The sequence below is a fragment of the Macaca fascicularis genome, chromosome 3 (assembly GCF_037993035.2).
Source record: "Macaca fascicularis isolate 582-1 chromosome 3, T2T-MFA8v1.1".
NCBI lineage: Eukaryota > Metazoa > Chordata > Mammalia > Primates > Cercopithecidae > Macaca > Macaca fascicularis.
Window position 1 is genome coordinate 107,544,335 of NC_088377.1, and position 20,658 is coordinate 107,564,992.

The 20,658-nt window shown below is 43.2% G+C and overlaps 1 protein-coding gene and 1 long non-coding RNA gene across 5 annotated transcripts in view; one reads left to right on the forward strand and one right to left on the reverse strand.

Annotated features, from left to right (window-relative positions):
* Window positions 1–20,658, forward strand: part of LOC102140092 (uncharacterized) — a 245,669-nt gene that overhangs the window by 74,635 nt on the left and 150,376 nt on the right. The gene's annotated exons all lie outside the window — the stretch shown is intronic.
* On the reverse strand, window positions 1,977–6,390 carry IL6 (interleukin 6). Of its 2 annotated transcripts, NM_001287316.1 has the most exons (5): window positions 6,309–6,327; window positions 5,956–6,146; window positions 4,787–4,900; window positions 3,933–4,079; window positions 1,977–2,188 (listed from the first exon to the last, which is right to left on the reverse strand). In NM_001287316.1, the coding sequence occupies exons 1-5, from the start codon at window positions 6,325–6,327 to the stop codon at window positions 2,021–2,023; spliced, it is 639 nt and encodes a 212-aa protein (NP_001274245.1). In that variant the 3' UTR covers window positions 1,977–2,020. The 2 variants fall into 2 exon arrangements, with proteins under 2 accessions (NP_001274245.1, XP_005550058.1); XM_005550001.5 differs by lacking the exon at window positions 1,977–2,188 and having other exon boundaries at window positions 2,721–4,079; window positions 5,956–6,390.

Below are 20,658 nucleotides of genomic sequence, written 5' to 3' on the forward strand. Positions count from 1 at the left end.
AAGCCCACTTGTGATGCATGGTTTCTAGAAATCAGAGTATGTGGCTCTTTTCTGGCTCAGCTCCTCTCGGTTTTTGACCTCTGTGGACTTTCCCTTACCCAGAAGAACTCCTCCCCTGGAGGAAGAAGTCTGTAGCGGGTAGGGTGGGGAAAAGCTTTATAAGGAGACAGAACTTTTATACTGCAGGGGTTAGAAAGGGGAAATCTGCACCAAATTCCCAGTGTCGTGTTGAGATGGATAAGCGAGGCCATGTTGAATTGTCCAGATTGCCTCTCTCACTACCACTCTAGGTGGGGGAGGGGAGAGGGCAGATGAAGTTTACTGCCAGTGGCAAAGGAAATGGAGGTAGGTGTACATGCACTGGCTATTCATTGCCTTCTCTGGAAGTCCTTTGAATGTTTCTTTCTAATTGCTGTTTTTCCTTAAGATGAAGATACATAAAAACACAGAATGAGTGATTTCCCCTAACACTATATGACTACAAGAATTGAGGTGTCTTCCTATCTTTCTTATCTTTGATCATCTATATATATTTTTTTTGCTCAAAAAATATTTACTGGGGCCTTCATTGGTCAGGTTTGGGGCCATGGGTACAGGATGCAAAGATTAATATAGGAAAGAGTCTTTTTTAAAAAAATTATTGATTATTATTATTATTATTATTTTGAGACAGAATCTCCCTCTGTTGCCCAGGATGGAGTGCAGCCCCAGGGTCTACCTCCCGGGCTCAAGTGATTGTCATGTCTCAGCTTCCTGAGTAGCTGGGATTATAGGTGTGCCACCACGCCCAGCTAATTTTTGTGTTTTTAGTAGAGATGGGATTTTGCCATGTTGGCCAGGCTGGTCTCCTGACCTCAAGTGATCCTCCTGCCTCAGCCTCCCAAAGTGCTGGGATTATAGGCGTGAGCCACTGTGCCTGTCTTGTCTTTTTTTTTCCCCTGAAATTAGTTTTAAGTCATGAAAGGAGTCTGCTCTCTTGAGGCATCCACATGCTGGCTGAGAAGAAAAAAACCGTTGATTTTAAGGTGTGGTACAATGTGGTAGATGCTTTGACAGGTAGATAGGTGCAGTGCTTTAGGAACCCAGAAGAGGGAGGCAGAACTTCTAGTTATTATTTGGAAGCTTGTACATTGTTATGCCTTATACAGTGGTTGTATAGTCCCAAAGACTTTGATCGCATGTTTATAGATATTCCCTATATTAACATGTTTTGGAATTTTCTACATCATCCCTCAGCTCTTGGGAGGCAATGGGACTTACAAGTTAAGAGTAGGGGACCTGTAGGTAGGTAGACTTGGATTTCAAATCTGGGCCCCTGCCTGACCTTCCAGCTGGGTGACTGAGATAAATCACTTAGACTTCCACAACCAGAAAGCAGTGTGCAAGTGCTGGGGTTAAATGATGTGATGGATGCAACACCTTTAATGATGCCTGGCATGTAGTAGGCGCTTATATATATATATATATATATATATATATATATATATATATATATAAAATGTGATTGATTATAGCTTTTTTTTGGTGGTGGTGGTGGCAGTGACATGAAACTTGTTTTTATTAAGCTTCACGTGACACACACAGACTAAGTTGCTGAATTTTTAAAAATGTGATTTATTAGTATAAAAACCATTTATACATTATATAAATACAATATAAATATTTCTTTTAAAAATATGTATAAGTTAGCCATTTATTTGAGGTAAGCCTACACTTTCCAAGAAATGATCTGGCTCTGAAACAAAGGATATTCAAACTACATAGCCACTTTCCATTATTATTTCAAAACTAATACATAAAATATTTCAAGTGGTACTTCATAAAAATATAAATATCACTTACATAAATTAACTCAGCTTCACATATTTAAATATTAATAAATTAAAAATAATTAAAATAGTGTCCTAACGCTCATACTTTTAGTTCTCCATAGAGAACAACATAAGTTCTGTGCCCAGTGGACAGGTTTCTGACCAGAAGAAGGAATGTCCATGAACAACAACACTCTGAGGTGCCCATGTTACATTTGCCGAAGAGCCCTCAGGCTGGACTGCAGGAACTCCTTAAAGCTGCGCAGGATGAGATGCGTCGTCATGTCCTGCAGCCACTGGTTCTGTGCCTGCAGCTTCGTCAGCAGGCTGGCATTTGTGGTTGGTTCAGGGGTGGTTATTGCATCTAGATTCTTTGCCTGAAGGAAATGAAAGCAAAAAGGATTGTTTAAATATTGAATAAATCCTTTGCAGTGGAGGGATGCTCTGGGCTATGGGATGATGTTCAAATGTGAAATGTGGGGTGAATGAGATTAACTGGGGTGCCTGCTCTGAGTAGGATCCTTCCATAGCAATGAATTTCTTCTTTTTTTTTTTTTTTTTGAGGCAGGGCTCACTCCGTCACCCAGGCTGGAGTGCAGTGGTGCACAGCAACCTCCGTGTCCTGGGTTCAAGCGATTCACGTGCCTCAGCCTCCTGAGTAGCTGGGTTACAGGTGTGCGCCACCATGCCTGGGTAATTTTTTTGTATTTTTAAGTAGAGATGGGGTTTTACATTGTTGGCCAGGCTGGTCTTAAACTCCTGGCCTCAAGTGATCCACCCACCTCAGCCTCCCAAAGTGCTGGGATTATATCAGCACTGTGCCTGGCTCACAGCAACTAACTTCTAATCATCCCTTTGCTGTTCTGTCTCCCATTAGACCACAAACATCCTGAGGGAAGCACCACTATCTTTTTGTTTGTTTGGTTTTGTGTTTTTGTAGCAATGGGGTCTCGCTATGTTGTCCAGGCTGGTCTTGAACTCCTGGCCTTAGGAGTTCAAGGAGTTCTCACCTTAGGCTCCCAAAGTTTAGGGAATACAGGCATGAACCACCAAGCCTGACCAGCATCACTATCTTATTTGTTTGTATTCTGTCATATGAAATAATGCCTGGCACATAGTTCATATTTAGTATATGAATGAAGAACCCATACTTAAAGGCATTTTAATATGAGTTCTTCAGTGGCCTCTAAATCTAATACTTTTCTCCAGTTTCCCTCTCACCATCCCTTTAGGATCTGTCGAAAGACCAGTGATCTGGTGGTGTAAAGAGGACTGGGAAACATCTTTCCGTAGACCCACCAGATGGGATAAGTAACTTGTGGAAGGCCTTAAACCTCCAAGTGTGGTCCTGGAATTCTGCAGCATCACCAGGGATATAAGCCTGCTAGAAATATGACCCTCAAACCCACCCAAGGCCTGCCAAGTCAGACTCTACACCACAGCAAGATGCCCAGGGAATTCCCATGCACGTTCACATAGGAGAAACCCTGGCTTAAGGCAAACAAGTAGAAATGGCAGAGGCAGGATCAGCACCAAGGGTTTCCTTCTAGGCCCCTACTTATTGAGCTTTGGCTCCTCCACATGCTAGCCAGCAACTCTTTACTCCCTGCTGTTTGAATAGCCAGCTACTGGTGGCCAAAGCCCTTGGTACCTCTTTCCAGCCTTGAGTCTCTGACCGTTTCTCTGAACTAACTCTCTGGTAAAAGGTAGGAAAAAGAGTTGAAACAACTACAATGAGAAGAATGCCACTTGACAATAACTAAAATCTTAAAATCATTTTATGCCCCTTGGTTTTTGTTTCTGTGGATCACTGGGTGGGGATGGATGTACTTCTTTCTGCCCCCCCCCCTTTTTTTTAAATCTCTTGCACTATTAAAAATTGATGTTAAAATCCACCTCAGTTAATATAGTTTAAAGTACAGTTATTGATGTCCTTTGCAGAAGAGAGCCAACCAAACAAAAAAAGATTTAACGGTAACTATCAGAAACTATTTCTCAGACTTTTTTGTTTACATGTAGCCTTCTCTTTTGGAAGTGGCATTGCATCCCTGAGTTGTCCAGGACACTGTCTTTGAGCCTGTCTTCTCCCACACCAAGGTGAAGGAAGGAGGACACACCCACCTTTTTCTGCAGGAACTGGATCAGGACTTTTGTACTCATTTGCACAGCTCTGGCTTGCTCCTCACTACTCTCAAACCTGTTCTGGAGGTACTCTAGGTATACCTCAAACTCCAAAAGACCAGTGATGATTTTCACCAGGCAAGTGTCCTAAGAGGAAAGATGGTGGGAAAATTGGTTATCGCCAGGAGATAGAATCAATTTGAAAAGTTAAAACTGCCACAATTTGACATATTTTCCCTCTGCTCATCTAGAGAACTTCAAGTACCTCTTAGGCAGCATGTTTTGGGACATTGGACAGCATCATTTTAAATAACCAGACAATCAGAGGCTCCATGTAATTAGTTTTACCCAAAGCCCAACAGATGCTAGAATGTGGCAGTGGGGATCCTTCTCTGATTCTCCCCCTTGATGTTCTTCCTACACTCTTGCCCTTGTCAATGCTGGGCTGGAACCTCCTTTTATAAAATAATCAGAAGTCAGTGCAGGTTATCTCACTGTGGAGAATGAGCTGGGCATGGAGGGAGGGCAGACCTGAACCCTGCCAGGGGCAGCCAGAGAGGGAAAAGGCCCTGAGATCACCTTACCCAGGATGAACTAATTAAACCTGTGGGAGTTTTAAACATTTGACAGTTGTTAAAATCTCAACACGGTGGGACCATCTCTGGCCATACCTGTCCAAGAATAAACTACCTTTAAAAAAGCTTGAAGTTGGCCTCCTCATGAAATTTACATAACATTCTTTACATTTACCCCCTTTTTATTGCTGCCTGGATCTATATGTATACAGGCACTGCAAGCAAGAGGGTGAAGTTTTGCCTAAGGAATAGTGAAAAGTGAGTGTGACAAGTTGGTACCTCATTGAATCCAGATTGGAAGCATCCATCTTTTTCAGCCATCTTTGGAAGGTTCAGGTTGTTTTCTGCCAGTGCCTCTTTGCTGCTTTCACACATGTTACTCCTGTTACATGTCTGGGAAAGAATACCAGAATCGTTATCACCTAAGTGCCCCTATAACAAACACCACTAGAGGGCCTTTGCATTGTTCAACCACAGCCAGGAAAGTCTCTAAGAAAAATGAAGCCACAACTCATTGGCATCCTGGCAAGCAAATTCCAGTGGAGTGGGGGCACACTTGGGTTCAGTTCCAAGCTCACCTGTGACTTCAGGTGTGTTACTTAATCCTGAGTCTCAGTTTCCTTATCTCCAAAAACCTTCCTTGCAAATGTTGAAGATTAGACACAATACTTATTTAAAGTGCCTGGCACACAGTAGATATTTAATAACAGCAATTTTGACAATAGTTAGGTGAATATAATTCAAACCATAGAATGTTCCAGCTGGAAGGACCTATGAGATCACCTAGTCCACCCCCAGTTTTACTGATGGAGTCCAGAGGTGGTAGGGAATTTACCCAAGATCACGAGGCTGGTTTGGCAGAACCAGAATTCGAGTGTGGGCTCCCAATCTCCTCTCCTGTGCTCTTTTCTTTCTACCAAACAGGACCAAAATACCTTGCATTGAAAGTGGGGAGGTGCTTTAACCTATTTATGATTTGCCACTTTGGTGGGCTCTGAGGTATGAATCTTAGCTGGAATGGCTTTGAGGAATCCTAACCATTGAGTTTACATAAGCAAAAAGTACTGCAACTGCTCTGAGAAGCTGAACATACCTTTCAGGTGGCACTTTTCTAGTCCTTCCAAAGCCCAAGGGACAAAAAGGAGCTTAACAGACCTTATGTTTTGGAAAGGGAAAAGGAAGCCCTGAGAAGCAATGACCCTCAGCTCATGCCAAGGGTGGGCATGGGTTTCAGACCCATTCTGCATTTTCCAGAAAGGAAAGGAACCTCCTGAGACCAGCAAAGGATAAATACAGAAGTCAGTCTAGTCGGCCCCATTGGCCTCAAATCTACAGTGCCCTAGAACCCAGCAAAGACCTCCTAATGCGGGCAGCCCCAGTCCACAAACAGGGGCAAGGGGAACGCATGCGCACACGGGCCATTCAGCCCCTTTGCCAAGCCTACCCACCTCCTTTCTCAGGGCTGAGATGCCGTCGAGGATGTACCGAATGTGTTTGTCAATTCGTTCTGAAGAGGTCAGTGGCTGGCTGTGTGGGGCGGCTACATCTTTGGAATCTTCTCCTGGGAGTACTGGGGCGGGGAAGGCAGCAGGCAACACCAGGAGCAGCCCCAGGGAGAAGGCAACTGGACCGAAGGCGCCTGTGCCGGAGGGGAGCGAGCGGCGGGGTGAGCTGACAGCACAGCTGGGAGCCTGCCTCTGCTGCTGGCCGCCCGCCAGCCCTCCCTGGGCCACACACCCCTCCCTCACACAGGGCTCGACCGCCGCTGGCCGTTCCAGGGCTAGGGATTTCCTGCACTTACTTGTGGAGACGGAGTTCATATCTGGGTTCCTGGAGGGCAGATAGAGCTTCTCTTTCGTTCCTGGTGGGCTCGAGGGCAGAATGAGCCTCAGACATCTCCAGTCTCATATTTATTGGGGGTTGAGACTCTAATATTGAGACTCATGGGAAAATCCCACATTTGATAAATCTTTGTTGGAGGGTTAGGGTGGGGCCAGAGCGGGTGGGGCTGATTGGAAACATTAAGATTGTGCAATGTGACGTCCTTTAGCATCGCAAGACTCAACTAGGGGGAAAAGTGCAGCTTAGGTCGTCACTGAGGCTAGCGCTAAGAAGCAGAATCACTCTTCCTTTACTTTCTTTTTTTCTTTTATTAGTGACTCAGCACTTTGGCATGTCTTGACAGAGTAAAGCTGAAGTCATGCACGAAGTTTTACAAAGAGAAAAAAAATAAGCTAAAGCTATGTTTTTTGAAAAAAAAAAAGTGACCAGATTAACAGGCTAGAATTTGGCATTCCAGTTAATTTGTATTTGTAAAAACCGAAGATGTTCTGAACTGAGTTTCCTCTGACTCCATCGCAGCCCCCCAGCCTGGAGTTAGGAAGAAGGTAATGCTACCAGTCGTCTGAGTTCTTCTGTGTTCTGGCTCTCCCTGTGAGCAGCTGTTGTACAACTGCCTGGCCACCCTCAAATTTCGTGCAGTTACTTCAAGGCGTCTCCAGGTGGAGTGTGTGACTCCTTTTTGCCACCGCATGGCTTCTGCCACTTTCCTCTTCACCTGCTTCAACCCACTTAGAGGAGGTTGGCTGCTACCCTGCCCTCTCCCAAGTGACCCCTTGGGAATCCTGCCAGTGAGGACTTTGCTCTCTGTGCCAGAGGCTTGCCTTGTGCTGCCAGTGCTCTCCCCATTGCCACCTGAGTCTCTTCACCACTGTTCCACTGGGTCTCCTGCAGCCCTGAAATTACTAAAGCCCACTTGGTTCAGGGCAGAAAGGCGGAGAATACAACTCACCTCTTTGTTGGGGATGTCAAAGGAGGACCTTGTGGCATCTTCTAGAGCTTGTGTTTATAGCTCCCTCTCCCTGTAAGTCTTGATTTGAAATCAGAAGAAGCTACAAGCAAAGTACGGACGTAGGCACGGCTCTGGGCTCTGAACCTGCTTCCCCACTGGCACCCAAAGATTTCTTATTGGGTCAAGCTTGTTCAGAAGCTGTCTTCCCTCAGAAGGTGTCTCTTGCAGGAGGATCCTTGGTCTCATGCAAATGGGCTCTAGACTAGGCTGTCCCTGCAGTCTCCAGAGACCCAGACAACTCTGAGATAGCTTCAGGCTGAAACCAGACCCTTGCACAAAACCAAAACACTTATTTACCAAACATGGTGTTAACTTCACAGTCGGTTTCTTTGCTTTGCTAAGAAGAGATCTCTTCAAGATCGATAAAACAGTGACCTCTGTTGGGCATTTACTCAAGTTTTGTTTTGTGCATAACATTTCAGGACCCGCCTGTTGGGGAAAGTGAGGTCATCCATTCTTCACCGATTGTCTAAACAGAGAGACAGTGGTCTTCTGCCGCGGTGGGATTTTTTGGTGTGAAAATGAAAATGGGGGAGGATGGCTGGATGGTTTCACTTTTAGTGCTCTCTGGTCTTAAGCAACGTAGACGCTCCTGAACCAAGTTCTCTTTCCTGCATGAAACGAAGTCACTGCTCTCAGCTCCGCAGCCGTGCGTTGTGTTCTGTCTATGTAATGTGAGATTGCTTTTGCTCAAATATCTATTTTTTAGAAAATACAATTCAATAAATTTCAAGTACTTGAACTGAGTGACATAATACAACACACAGATTTATCTTTTCAATAAAAAGTGTTTTTTAAAATAGGAAGTTCGTGTTCATGATAAAATGTTCAAATAGGACATCAGGGCATACAGGGAAAAGTGTCTCCTTCCTATCCTGGCTCCTTTTTTCAGAGGTAGCACCTAATCGCCTGTATTTTCAACCAAACCCTCTGTTATCCTAGCCTGGGAAAGATTTTCTCGTCTTCCCAGCTGTTTGATCCTGGCTGTTACATCAGGGATCTGTGCCCTTGTTTGTTCACCTATAAAACGGGGGTAATAATAGTTCTTCCCTTCTAGGGCTGTTGTGAACATGGAACATGATGGAATATAAAAAAAATCCTGGCGCATAGTAATCCCACAATACATGCTAGCTCTTTGAACATTCCTTGGCTCAGAGTCTCTGCCTTGGAGAACTCTTCCAGCTCGGCTCTATCAGTTCACCTGGTGTCTTGCCTATGAAGGAATTAGGACTGAGCCAGGCTTCTGTACCAGCAATGAGCTGGTCTCCCAATCATTTTCCCTAGAAAGAAATGAGATTCTGTGTTTTGTTGAAAATGCCTTATGGCACAAAGTGCAAAATGAAAAATAATAATAATTTTTCTCTCTTTTTTGAGAACATTAAGATCCCCAAACCAGGTCTCTTGTTTTAGATAATTAGTCCAGCTTGTGTCTTGCTCCTACTAGACTTTTTCCAAGCCTTCCGCTAAGTGTTTTTATGTCAGAAGTCCACAGCCTTCCCTGTGCATGGTGATCGCCATTAATTCAAACTTCTGAGAGTGGCCCTCGAGGGTGAAGGGGCCTGTTGCTTCTGGGGTCAAGAAAGGGCAAACTGTGGGAATGCATGCATGTAGGGAGCCTGGGGACGCTGTCTGCCCCTGCACATCACAGCATGGCACTTTGTTAGTATCAATGCCTTGGGCTGGAATTTGCTTGTGGGAGAGATGAGCTCTCCCTTGCTCCAAAAACGTTAATGTAACATGCGCAATTCCGCAATGATAGTTTCCTTCCTTTGCATCTCAATGGATTTTTTGCTTGGAGAGCTCATTCCTTGTTTTTTCTTGTTTTGTTTTGTTTTTTTCTCTTGAGAAGGAGTCTTGCTCTGTCGCCCAGGCTGGAGTGCAATGGCATGATCTTGGCTCACTTCAACCGTCCCCTCCCAGGTTCAAGCAAATCTCTTGCCTCAACCTCGAGTAGCTGGGACTACAGACGCATGCCTGGCTACTTTTTGTATTTTTAGTAGAAACGGGGTTTTGCCATGTTGGCCAGGCGGGTCTTGAACTCCTGACCTTAGGTGATCCACCTGCCTCGGCCTCCCAAAGAGCTAGGATTACAAGCGTGAACCACCGTGCCCAACCCCTCGTTGTTTTTAAAGGGCAGTTTTAGGTCACAGCAAAATCGAGAGGAAGGTACAGAGATTTCCCATATATCCCTCCTCCCCGCAACTCTCCCCTGTATTTTAGTATGCATACGTGACCAGAAGAGGCTGTGCTGTCAGCATTTATAAACTAAATACTTTAGTTGCTGGATTGCATCATAGCTGATTTGAAGCAAGCACCAGCTGAGATCAAGAGAGTTCGGACAAATGGGAGTGCACAGGGAGGAAGCAGCAACTTGGCTTCCTATGCCACCCGTGTAGGACTGGCATGTCCTATCTGGATCTCCCAGAATTACCACCCATGACTGCTTTCCTACATAGTAGTAGAGTCCAGTTCAGAATCTAGTAATACATTTAAGACCAAGGGGGAAAAGTAGTTTCCATTTGGTACTTAAGCTCTCAGAAGGAGAAGTGTTCTCCACGTTTCAGGAGTTAAGATGTAGTGTTGTGCTCTTTCTCTATATTCTGGGGGTTGGAGATGGATGAGTCTGTGATTTAACAGGAGGGGGTACAGCAAGAAAAAACGGGAAGTCCGGGGTACTAGGGAACTTGCAGTTGCTGTCAGAATGTAGTTTCGCTTGTCACCAAGTCGTAAGAAGTTTGTAAACTGAAACAGTGGGTGACTTAACAGCTTCTTCTGGGATTGAGTCCCACTGAGCAGACACCAGGCTTGAAGAAGGCTCTGGGAAATGTCCTGCTTTGATGGTGGTATTACTTGAAGAGAGAATATTAGGGACATGTGGTATGTCAATTTGGAAAGCGCCAGCTCATGTTGGAGGGCAGCCAGGCCTGGTGACCAAAGCTGTTGACAGTTTCCTGCCTGGTCTGGTCTCAGTCCTGGCTTTGCAGCCTCAGCTCTGATGTCCTGTTGTAGCTCCTTGGTCTGATGAATTCTTGGTCTGGCCTCAGCTTTTCTGATGGGGAGGATGTGCAGGGGCTGGACCTAGCTCCTCCTAGACTAGGGAACGGACACATCTGCCCTGCTGTGTTTCTGATTCAAAACTCTATAGGGAGGTCATCTGTTCTGTGCCCTCATTATTTTGCTGTGTGACTTACCTTCCCCCTGCTGAAGTGGAAAATCCCAGGCATCTTGGGAGGGAAGTAGCCTTTCCCGGGCAAGAAGTGTAGACTCTCTTTGCCTTGGGATACCCCTATACCCCTTTCCCTGGGTCTCTAGGCCTGGAAGAGAGTGCCCTGATTGCAGACTTTTCTGAAGCTGGTTTGCTGATGAGAAAAATTGCTTTGCTGATTCTGAAGAAGCCCCATTTGGCCCTGCCCCCATGGCTGGGTAGGTCCCTCAGACTGAGTTTCAGTGCTTTGCCTCTTCTCCATCTGTGGGATAGGCTTTCTATGGTGGTGGCTGCTGGTTCTGCTTTATAATTAGGAAACTTCCATTTGTCAGCTAGCAGTAATACGTTCATTTATTATCACGAGTCATTTGAGCCATCTTTGGTTTCTCCAAAGATCTCAGTTCTCTGAGTTCAGTGTCATAGGCAGAAACTAAGCATGCAAAGCATTGGCTGGTTTCCTCTACTCTTTTCCCTCAAAATTAAGGTACTAAGAACCCATTTGAAATCATCACATGTAATGGCCAGACCAGGGGATTCTACTGGCCTGGTTATGACGTCTTTTACCTCCCTTCCCTGCCCTTTTGGTTAGTTATTTGCTAGAGAGTGTCTTAGTCCCTCTGAACTAGCAAGCTGAATCCATGAAGAGGGTTAGGCTATTCTAGTCTTCATGGTGGAATAATTTCCACGACATGCTTTGGACATGTTGAGGACTCTGTAATTCTGAGACATTGGGATCCATCATTTCTGAAGATGGGTACACCTGGATTGATTTAAAATGTTACGGAAGAATTCAGATCCAGGTAAGCAAGTCAAAGAATCATAGGCAATTTCTTCAAGCTATTGAATTCTATGTTGTGTGTACCTATGTATGTGTGTGGATGTGTGTGGCACAGAGTGGAGCCCTTGGTCTATAGACCTACCATAGATATGGTTCCAAAGGGCGCTGCCCACCTCATATGAGTGTGGCCTTACAGGCCTGGGTACCCAGGAAGCCTGGACCGGCCATCTGCTGTCACTTTTCTCCCAGGCCTGCAGCTCTTCCTGTGCTACTGGATCTGTACAGTGGTCTATGTTGGAGCCACATTACTGTGTCCCCCAAGGGCACTGTGGGATTCCCTGTATTTCTCACCCTGGAAGCCATATTTTCTATGTGCTACTTTTCTGTGGGTGAGACAGGGGTTGGGGAGAGGTGGGGACAGAAGGGAAGTCACCCATCAGCTTGGAAAGTGATCTGGATGTGTGGAAATGGCTTCCTATTGCCAAAGGCTTGTTTGGGGGCTCGCTGCCTAAGCAGTTGCCATCAAGCCTCAGATCCTCCTATCTCTTTAGGACAACCAATAGAGAGGCTGTCATGCCCACTTCTTCTCTGTGTTAAGTTTGTTCACCATGGGCCCAGTAAAACTACTGAAGACACCAGTTATGCAGTCAGGGGCAGGGCAGGTGTCAGATGGAAATTTGGGTCCTGGGCTGTTTCTGTCTGACATTGTGTGGGCACTCAGTTGGCCAGGCTTGTAAAAGCCCTGTTGCCCTTCTTGACTTCATTTAGATTGCAGAATTCAGAAGGAAGTGGGGGTTTTATACTGCCAGCAAAAAATTTTGGCTGAATGTAGGGTTTCCCTGAATTAGGCTTATCTTTTTACTGCATTGCCAAATCCTTGGCTTCTTGTGTTTGGGGAGTGTAGCTGTTGGCAGATGAGACTGCTCAGATGACGATGAACTGCGGATTTGGGGCAAAGTACTCTCCCACCTTAGGGGTTTGCTGAATTCCTTCCTAGCTCCAGGATTCTGTGGTTCTGTGGATCTTCATGAGCCATGCTTATTAATCAAGAACCTACTCTTAATGGGACTATAGGAACAGGAGTCTCTAAATTAAGAAATACTTTTTGAAAGCCCAAAGCCTGATGCTGTCTTCTAGTTCCCACCCAAGGGCCTGTTAGTGGAAGTGCTTTGACTGGGCAGGGTGCCACCCATTTTGACATGCCCACATCTTGGTGGCCTCAGGGAGACTAAACTGATTCAGGAGATGCTAGAGCCCTGGTAAGGGTTGCCACCTGAAAGGAGGTAGCAAATTTCTTAATTATTATACAAGCTCAATTATTATGCAATTAATTATTTCTTAATTATTATACAGGCCGGCCCAGGCTTCCTGGGTACCCAGGCCTGTAAGGCCACACTCATATGAGGCATTCAAATTAAGTGTTTTTAATTTAAAAGCAAGTAATACATTTTCAATGTAGAAAGCAGAAAAGAGAGATAAACAAAAAGAAAAAAATTATAAAATACATAATCTTAGTACCCAGTAGTAATCATTGTTATCACTATGGTATAATCATTCTAGTCATTTTTACATTTTTTCATATGTATCTAGGTGTAATGGGAAAATGTCATCTATGGCATTTGACAATCTGCTTTCCCTATTTATACTCCTTTGTATGCATAATGTTCTGGATAACTCTGAGTAGAGGCGAGGTGAATAATGGCTATAGGTATACCAGTCAGAGTTCAGAGGGGAAACATCAAGTGAGGTTACAGATGACTCCTGCATATGCACACGATTCACTTGTTAAGGCACGGGGAAAGAGTTTATATCTTAATGGGGATAAGATGCATTTAACATAATCACTGGGTTTCCTGGAGGGGTTAACTTACCAGTTGTTCATGGAGCAGTGTAATCCCTAAATCAAGCTGTGCAAATTGTTTGGCATCATGAAAATGAGTTTGCAGTTCAGCTGAACTTTGCTTTTCAGCTGGTTCTGGGACATAGCCATGCTTTGGTTGGACCCCACGATGGGCATCAGTAGCTCATTGCTCTTCCTTGGTGGCAGGACGTATGGAGAGTGGTCATGAATGATGGCATCATCATCTCTTCTCATCTTGTGTGGTCCGTTACCTTTAATACATTGACATTTCTTATCGAGGTCTGTTTTGCAAAGCAAAAAAATGGACACCTTGATAAGGACTTTGTAGTCTTGCAACATTTCTCTCCTTTCCATCTCCAGGTCTGGTTGTATCTCCCTCAGGTGACCTTTCACTTATTGTGATTGTGTTCTTGTGCAAGAGAAACTACATTTCCTGTGGAAGCAGAAGGAAGACCCACCATGACGCAAAGAGCTTCTCTTGATAATGGTCAGGGAAGGAGTTTGAGTGTTTGGCCATGGTCTTGCTTGAGGATTCTGAGAAGCTAAAATGGGCTACCATTGGGTTTTTTTTAGCATTTCTTCTCTCTCTAGGGCTCATCAAAAATATAATAGTAAGCACCAATGTGGAATAGTTTTGAGGTACTGAGTGAAGTCCTGTGAGGATTCGTGGCCCTTGAATTCTATAACCACACCATTGTTTTCCTTCTAAGGTATTTTGAGTAATTGACATGTAGGATTAATCAGGTATTTAGTGGATGCCAGGTGCTGGGCTAGATGCTTTACACACATTAATTCATTTAAACTTCACTCTATGGAAGTGACTATTTTATTCTCACTTTATGGATAAGAAACTGAAGTTCAGAGAGGTTAAATGATTTCCCTGAGATGATGCATGATCCCAGAATCATGAAAAAGTTCATTAGTCTTTGGGAGAAGAGGTAAAATGGGGTCGGTAAATTGGGGGTAGGGTTGTTAGAAGAAGTGACATGATAAAAGTATTTCATCTGAGTGAGCATGAAGAAGACCCCAGGGGGTTGTAGTCTGGGAGGTGGGCTCAGAGGTTGTTGCAAACATCTCAGCGTGAGACCAGATGGAGAAGCCCAGGCATGGTTGTGCAGGAGCTGGCTGGCTCTGGTTCAAGAGAGCCAACTGTACTGATCTCTTCCCAACTCTACATTAAATGACTCCTGATGGTAACTTGAAATTAAGGTGGAAACATTACACCATGGAAATTGGCAAATGCTACAATCAGAGCCCTCCCTTCCCTCTGTTCCTCAGTTAGTTGTTAAATATCTTCCAGCACATAAGTGGGCCCAAGGAAATGAAAGGATATTTTGAAGGCAAAATCAATCCAATCCAGAGATTAGTTATATTGTATGAGTACTATTTGGGGAGTATAAGAAAAGGATGTATCAAAGCCATTAAGGATTATTTGATCTTCTCTCATTTCAAAGACAATTGAACACAAAGCTTTTTAAGGAAAGAGATTGTTCTGGTCAAAGTATGCTGCTTCTATACCTCAGAATGAAGGCTGCCACTTTTATAAACAGATAGGCACAGGCTGCCACCTGAATGAGGGAGAGTTAGGATGTGTGCAGGACACACCTTGTCCTACAGAATTATATGCACTCAGACTTCCCCCAGCCACATGCTGGATCATGGCTTGATGGATCAAGGCAGAGGCTGAGCCCAGCTCTTTTGAGCCATGGGATAAATTAGAGGCAGAAAATTAGTCACAGTGAGGGAGTTTGCTGCTGCAGAGCAGCAGCCCAGTGGCCTAGGGATTTCTGCTTTGTCACTGTCTGTCCCATCCAGAGCTGACGATGAAGAGGCTGGCTTTGGGGCCCTGAGTGGACAGGATGAGGAGAGCCCTGAAGAGTTCTTAGGGTCTCTAAAGGATTGCTGCTTCTTAGATCATAAGTTTACTCTTAACTGTACCAGAATGACAGAACGTCACTTCTCCTAATATTATTCTTGGCATAGCATCTTTGCTGTGTCCTCCTTATGATTCATCTCCGTTACAGTTCTGTTACATATTTCTGCGATGTTGCATTAGAAGAACAAACAGTGTCCTTAAATCCAATTCCCTGTCCTCTTCTACCAGTACCCACTGATGACAGGAACCTGACTGGTACTTTACTGTGTGATAGCTAAACTTCAGAATATTGAGTAAAATGTAAAACTCCCTGGTAGAAATTTGGTTCCATTGCATGGCACAGCTCCCAGGCAGGTCACATGAGACTCTATGCTACAATTTTTTTTTCTCTCTCCAAAGCATGCCAGTCTTTTTAGAACAGTTTCAGTGCAGGGTAGAATGCCGTGACGTCTCTATGTTCTGAACTTCTGTCAAGACTCAGATCATGCCTCGATCCTCCCGGAAGCCTCTGCTGATCCATTTCCAGGAATAGTGCGGGTTCTCTTCTGGGCTCTCCCGCAGGGCCATGTACTGTACTAATCTGTTTCCGGGCAGTGTTGTGATGGCACAGGCTCTGGAGCCAAGCTGCCCAGGTTCAAATCCTTGTTCTGTATTTTCTAAGCTGAGGTCCACTGGGAAGTTATTTAACATCTGGGCTTAATTGTTCTCATTTTAAAAATGGAAGTAGCAGTTGCACCTTATGTCACAGAGTTGTCAGAACCTATGTAAAGTGCTTGGCATCTGCCTGGCACATTGTAGGGGCCCAGTAAACATGAGCTATTAATACTGTTATTATTTTCTCCCCAACTGATTGAGAGTTTCTTGAGGGCTCCATCTTTCTTGTGCTAAGGAATAGCATGAATTCAAGTACTTGGTTGGTGCACAGGATGGTAAATGAGTGAAAGGTGGGATTTCCTTGGAATTTATGTGTTGGAAATAATCATCAAAGATTTAGAAGTAAAGAACAGTTTAATTTATAAAATGTTCTTTGTATGTGTGCTTTTTAAAAGCCATATAAAATATTAAGCTTATTTGATTTACAAATTAGAAACAAAGGTCATCATACTTTATTCAAAAGTTAAGGAAAAAATACATGTACTTATTCCATATCACAGGCAGTATGGTTTACTAGAAAAAACATGCATTGCAGAGACAGACTTGGTTTAAATCCCAGCTCCATCATTTACAGCTTGTGTGGCTTTGGGCAAGGCACTTCAATTCCCTGTGCCTGCGTTTCCTCATTTGTAAACTGTGGCAAATAATACTTAACCATCTGGGGGTGGTTGTGGGAATTAAATGAAATCCTATCCATTAAAGACAGTTATTGGTATACGCTAAATTGGTGGTAGATGCTAATTGTTGTTGTTTTGTTGTTGATGTATTAGACAGAGGTGGGGCAAGGGAAACAGAGAGGAGAAGGGAAAAAGAGAGAAAAGCATCAACATAGACAAAACAAGAAGGGGAAAGACAGCTGGAAAAAAAAAAAAAAAGCAAAACCCAAAATGGCCACCAAAAAATAAAGGCAAATAAAGTGGCTCATAGATTTCATTTGGTTTTGAAATGTTTTAAAATTGTTTTTTGTAGAGACAGGGTCTCACTATATTGCCCAGGCTGATTGTGAATTCCTGGCCTCCTAAAGCACAAGAATTACAGGCATGAGCCACCACACCCAGCCATTGTTTTAAAATGTTATATGTTAAGTTTCTAGTTTTTACATAGGTAACACATACCCATGGCACAAAATTAAAAAGATAACAAAGGGTACTTAGTAAAAAAATTACCAAAAAAAAAAAAAAAATTACACTTCCACCATGCGTGAGCCATTAGGGGTAACTACTGGGTTCTTGTGATTCCTTCTAGAAATACTCCATGCATGTATAAGCAAAATATTCATATTTCCTAGGATTTATTTTTATTCTTCTACATAAGTGATGGCACATCAGTTACACTGTTCTACATTTTGCTTTCTTTATTGAATGTGTTTTAGCAATCATTTCTTATCAGGAGATGCAGAATTGCTTCTTCCTTTTTAGCTTTTGTATTCCATGTATTTAACCAGTCCACCATTAATGGGATTTTAGGTTGTTTCCAATCTTTTGTTATTACAGCCAAAGCGACAGTGAATAATCTTGTCCATGTGCGATTTCACACATGTGAGTGTATTAGTGAGATAGTTTCCTAGAATTTGAATTGCTGACTCAAAGGATATGGGCAGTTTTGAGATAGAGACAGACAGAGGTTGTACAAATTTAATACTCCCTCCAGTGATGTATGGGAACAGCTGTTCCTCATATGTTTGTCAGCATGATACTATCAGTTTTCTTGATCTTTGCCTGATTGCAGAGGGAAAAACATACCTCAGCGTAGTTTTAATTTGCATCTCTCTGTATAAGTAGGATTGAGCACTTAGTCAGGTATTCAAGAACCATTTTTATTTTGTTTTCCATGAATTCCATGTTCATATCTGTTGTCTATCTTTCTGGTTATTGGTTATTGATCCTTTTCCATTGATTGAAAGCCCTTCTTAATATATTCCAAGAGGCAAACGTTTATTTTTCACATGTCTTTTAAAATTTATCATTCATCTTTCTGCTTAGTTTATAGTGCTTTTGCCATGCAGAAAGTTTTTGATTTATATGAAGCACACTATATATATCCTTTCTTGTATGCATCTAGATTTTGTGACATACTTAAAATGGCCTATTTAGTCTACTTTGACACAATAAAAATATTCTCCCAGGTTTTCTTCAAGTTTCTTTAAATAATAGGTTTTGAAATGTTGGGCAAATTCAGACTATGCTTGTCACACGACAAGATTAACTATTCTTGTTACACCTGATATAAATACACATACACGGGGAGAAATGTAGGTACCTCTGGAAGGTAGAATGAGAAACACTTCTTTTCCTCTTGTAGTTTTCTTTGTTTTCCAGGTTTTCGGCATTGATTATGTATTACTTTAGTACTCATAAAAATGTTAATTAAATGCAAGTTTATTTTGCCCATTTTAAACCTTTCTTTAAGATCCTTGGTTCCTGGATCTCTTCGTATGCTAGTGTTGCTTTGGAAACTGTCTGTTTGGCTTCTACCCAGAATAGCTTTGACTCACTCCAAATGACCTCTTGGTCATTGGCTAAATCCAATGAATCATCCTAGCCCTAATCTTGACTTACCTGTAGCCCATCTGAAGCTACTGACCACCCCTTCCTACTTGGCCTGCCTCCCTCCTCTCTCCCTGCTGCTCCTCCTTCTGGTGAATATTCCCTGGGCTGTTGCTCTAGCTGAGCCCTGCACAGTAATAGGGGACATTTCAGACGGTTCACTGTGAGCCAGGTGCTCTAAGTCTGTGTATATTATCTCATTTAGCCCTCATCACAATATTTCTTTTATCTTTTCTTGTCTTTTTTCTTTTTTTTTTTTTGAGACGGAGTCTCACTCTGTTGCCCAGGTTGGAGTACAGTGGTGAGATCTCGGCTCACTGCAACCTCTGCCTCTCTGGTAGCTGGGACTACAGGTGCCCACCACTATGCCTGGCTAATTTTTATATTTTTGGTAGAGATGGTGTTTCACCATATTGGCCAGGCAGGTCTTGAACTCCTGACTTTGTGATCTGCCCACCTCGGCTTCCCAAAGTGCTGGGATTACAGGCGTGAACCATCATGCCAGCCTCTCATCACAATATTTCTAAGGGAACTATGGCTATCAACTGGGTTTTTAGATGAGAAAATGGAGCATTACAAGAACATGCCCAAGAGCAACCAGATAGAAATGGGTAGAGCCAAGATTTGAACCCAGGGACTCTGATCATAGCCCATGCTAAACCAGGCACTCTTCTCTCTGTGCCTTCTGTGGGCCAACCCATCCTTGTGGGACTTTACCTACCTTTTCTCTTTTACGCAGACTACTCCCAAGTTTATGGCCCCGCCTCTGATTTCTGTCTTGCATTCTGGACAGCCCAGTGGCTGATCCACTTCCATGTGCCACAGATACCTTAAATTCAGCACGCCTATATCTCCTAAGATTTTCTGGAGAGATGGGGCTGTTATTTTTCATAGTTTCCAGTAGAAGAGTCTGGAAAATGAGAACACAGGGGACTTGAACTCAGGTATTCTATGAGGTTAGTGCTTTGCTTTATAATTAAGTTAGATTCAATTCATCAGCCTATTACAGGCCTTAATCCCTGACCTCAAGGAGTTTTTAATGATTCAGCGTGATTTGCATATCCTTGTTCTTTTAAGACCAATAAATCCTTTTGGAAGATTGGTTACCTTTTTCCCACAGCACAAAGTCATTTGCTTATCCTGATGGGAAGGCCCATTCATTTCCTAAAAGTGAACGTGGCTTATGCTCAGAGAGCAATTAGCATTGAAATTCTGAATCCGTTTAAATCCCCTGAGATTTTTATGGTTCAATCCATTGTAATTAATAATCACAGAACACTCAAGATGGGACATTAGATTTAAAAACAATTGCGTTCCAGCAAGAAGAGGAAACTTAACTGGACAAGCAATCTTCTGGCTTAAGGATTGGTTTTTATGCCTTTGCAATTGAGAACAATCTCTATGAGAAAAGCATTAGCAATTCCAATTCTCCAGGATAGTGTTTTTCTTTTTAGCTTTCCTATTAATTAAAAAAAAATGATAAAAGTAACACCTGCTAAGTGTAACAATGGCAAGATTGCCAGCCCCTTGAGTGAGCTGACCACTGTTAACAGCTTGTACCAACTTTGGCACCCTGCATGGGCTCACACAGTAGGATATCAACAGACATCCAAATTATGTATGTAGAGTCGAGGTTGGTTTATTTATTTTATAGTAGCAAGATCATACAATACTTATTATTCTACAAGTTTTTTTTTTTCTCACCTAGCTCTAGACCATGGATACTCCATCCAGGTCAGTTAACATAGCTTTATTCTTTTAAACAGCGTGTAACATAGGAAGTTTCATGACTTATTTAGCCAATTTTCTCTTGATGGACATCCAGGTCATTTTTTATTTTCTACCTCTGCTGGCGAAGCTGCAAGAGACATTCCTGTACATATATTTTTATATAATAAAGCATCTGTTTCTAACAAGTCCTAAAAGTAAGATTGCTGAGGTCCAGACTTGGCTAATTTCTGAAACTACATTAATATATGAGCTGAGGAAGGGAAAAGGGAAGTCACGTACTTCTGTCTGCCAGGTACTACAGTAGGTACTTTCCATAAGTTGTTTAGTTTCATCTTGGTCTCCTGCCTCTAGTTCTGCCCAAATCTCTCCTCTACATAAGCACAGATAAGTATATCAGTCTGCTCAAAACCCTGCGTAGTTCACATGATCTTTATGGTAAAGGCCAACCTACTAATATGGCCCACAAGGCCTTCCAGAGTTTGGTCTTGTCCACCTCTTCCCTCTGTCTCTTGTCCCTCTCCCTTTCTCTTTACATTCCAGTACACCTGAACTGCTTGCAATTACCCACCTTACCCAGCCATTTCAGCCCTCTGGGCCTTTGTTCTGCCTCCCTCTCTGTTCTAATGGTCCTTCCCCACCTCATCCCCTA

Excerpts from the sequence above, each read along its gene's own strand:
- IL6 (XM_005550001.5), bottom strand. The coding sequence starts at position 6,327 with ATGAACTCCGTCTCCACAAGTAAGTGCAGGAAATCCCTAGCCCTGGAA. Across the intron at positions 4,901-5,955 it reads TCTCAGCCCTGAGAAAGGAG|ACATGTAACAGGAGTAACAT; the intron begins GTGGGTAGGCTT and ends ATTCTTTCCCAG. Across the intron at positions 4,080-4,786 it reads TCCAATCTGGATTCAATGAG|GACACTTGCCTGGTGAAAAT; the intron begins GTACCAACTTGT and ends CTTTCCTCTTAG.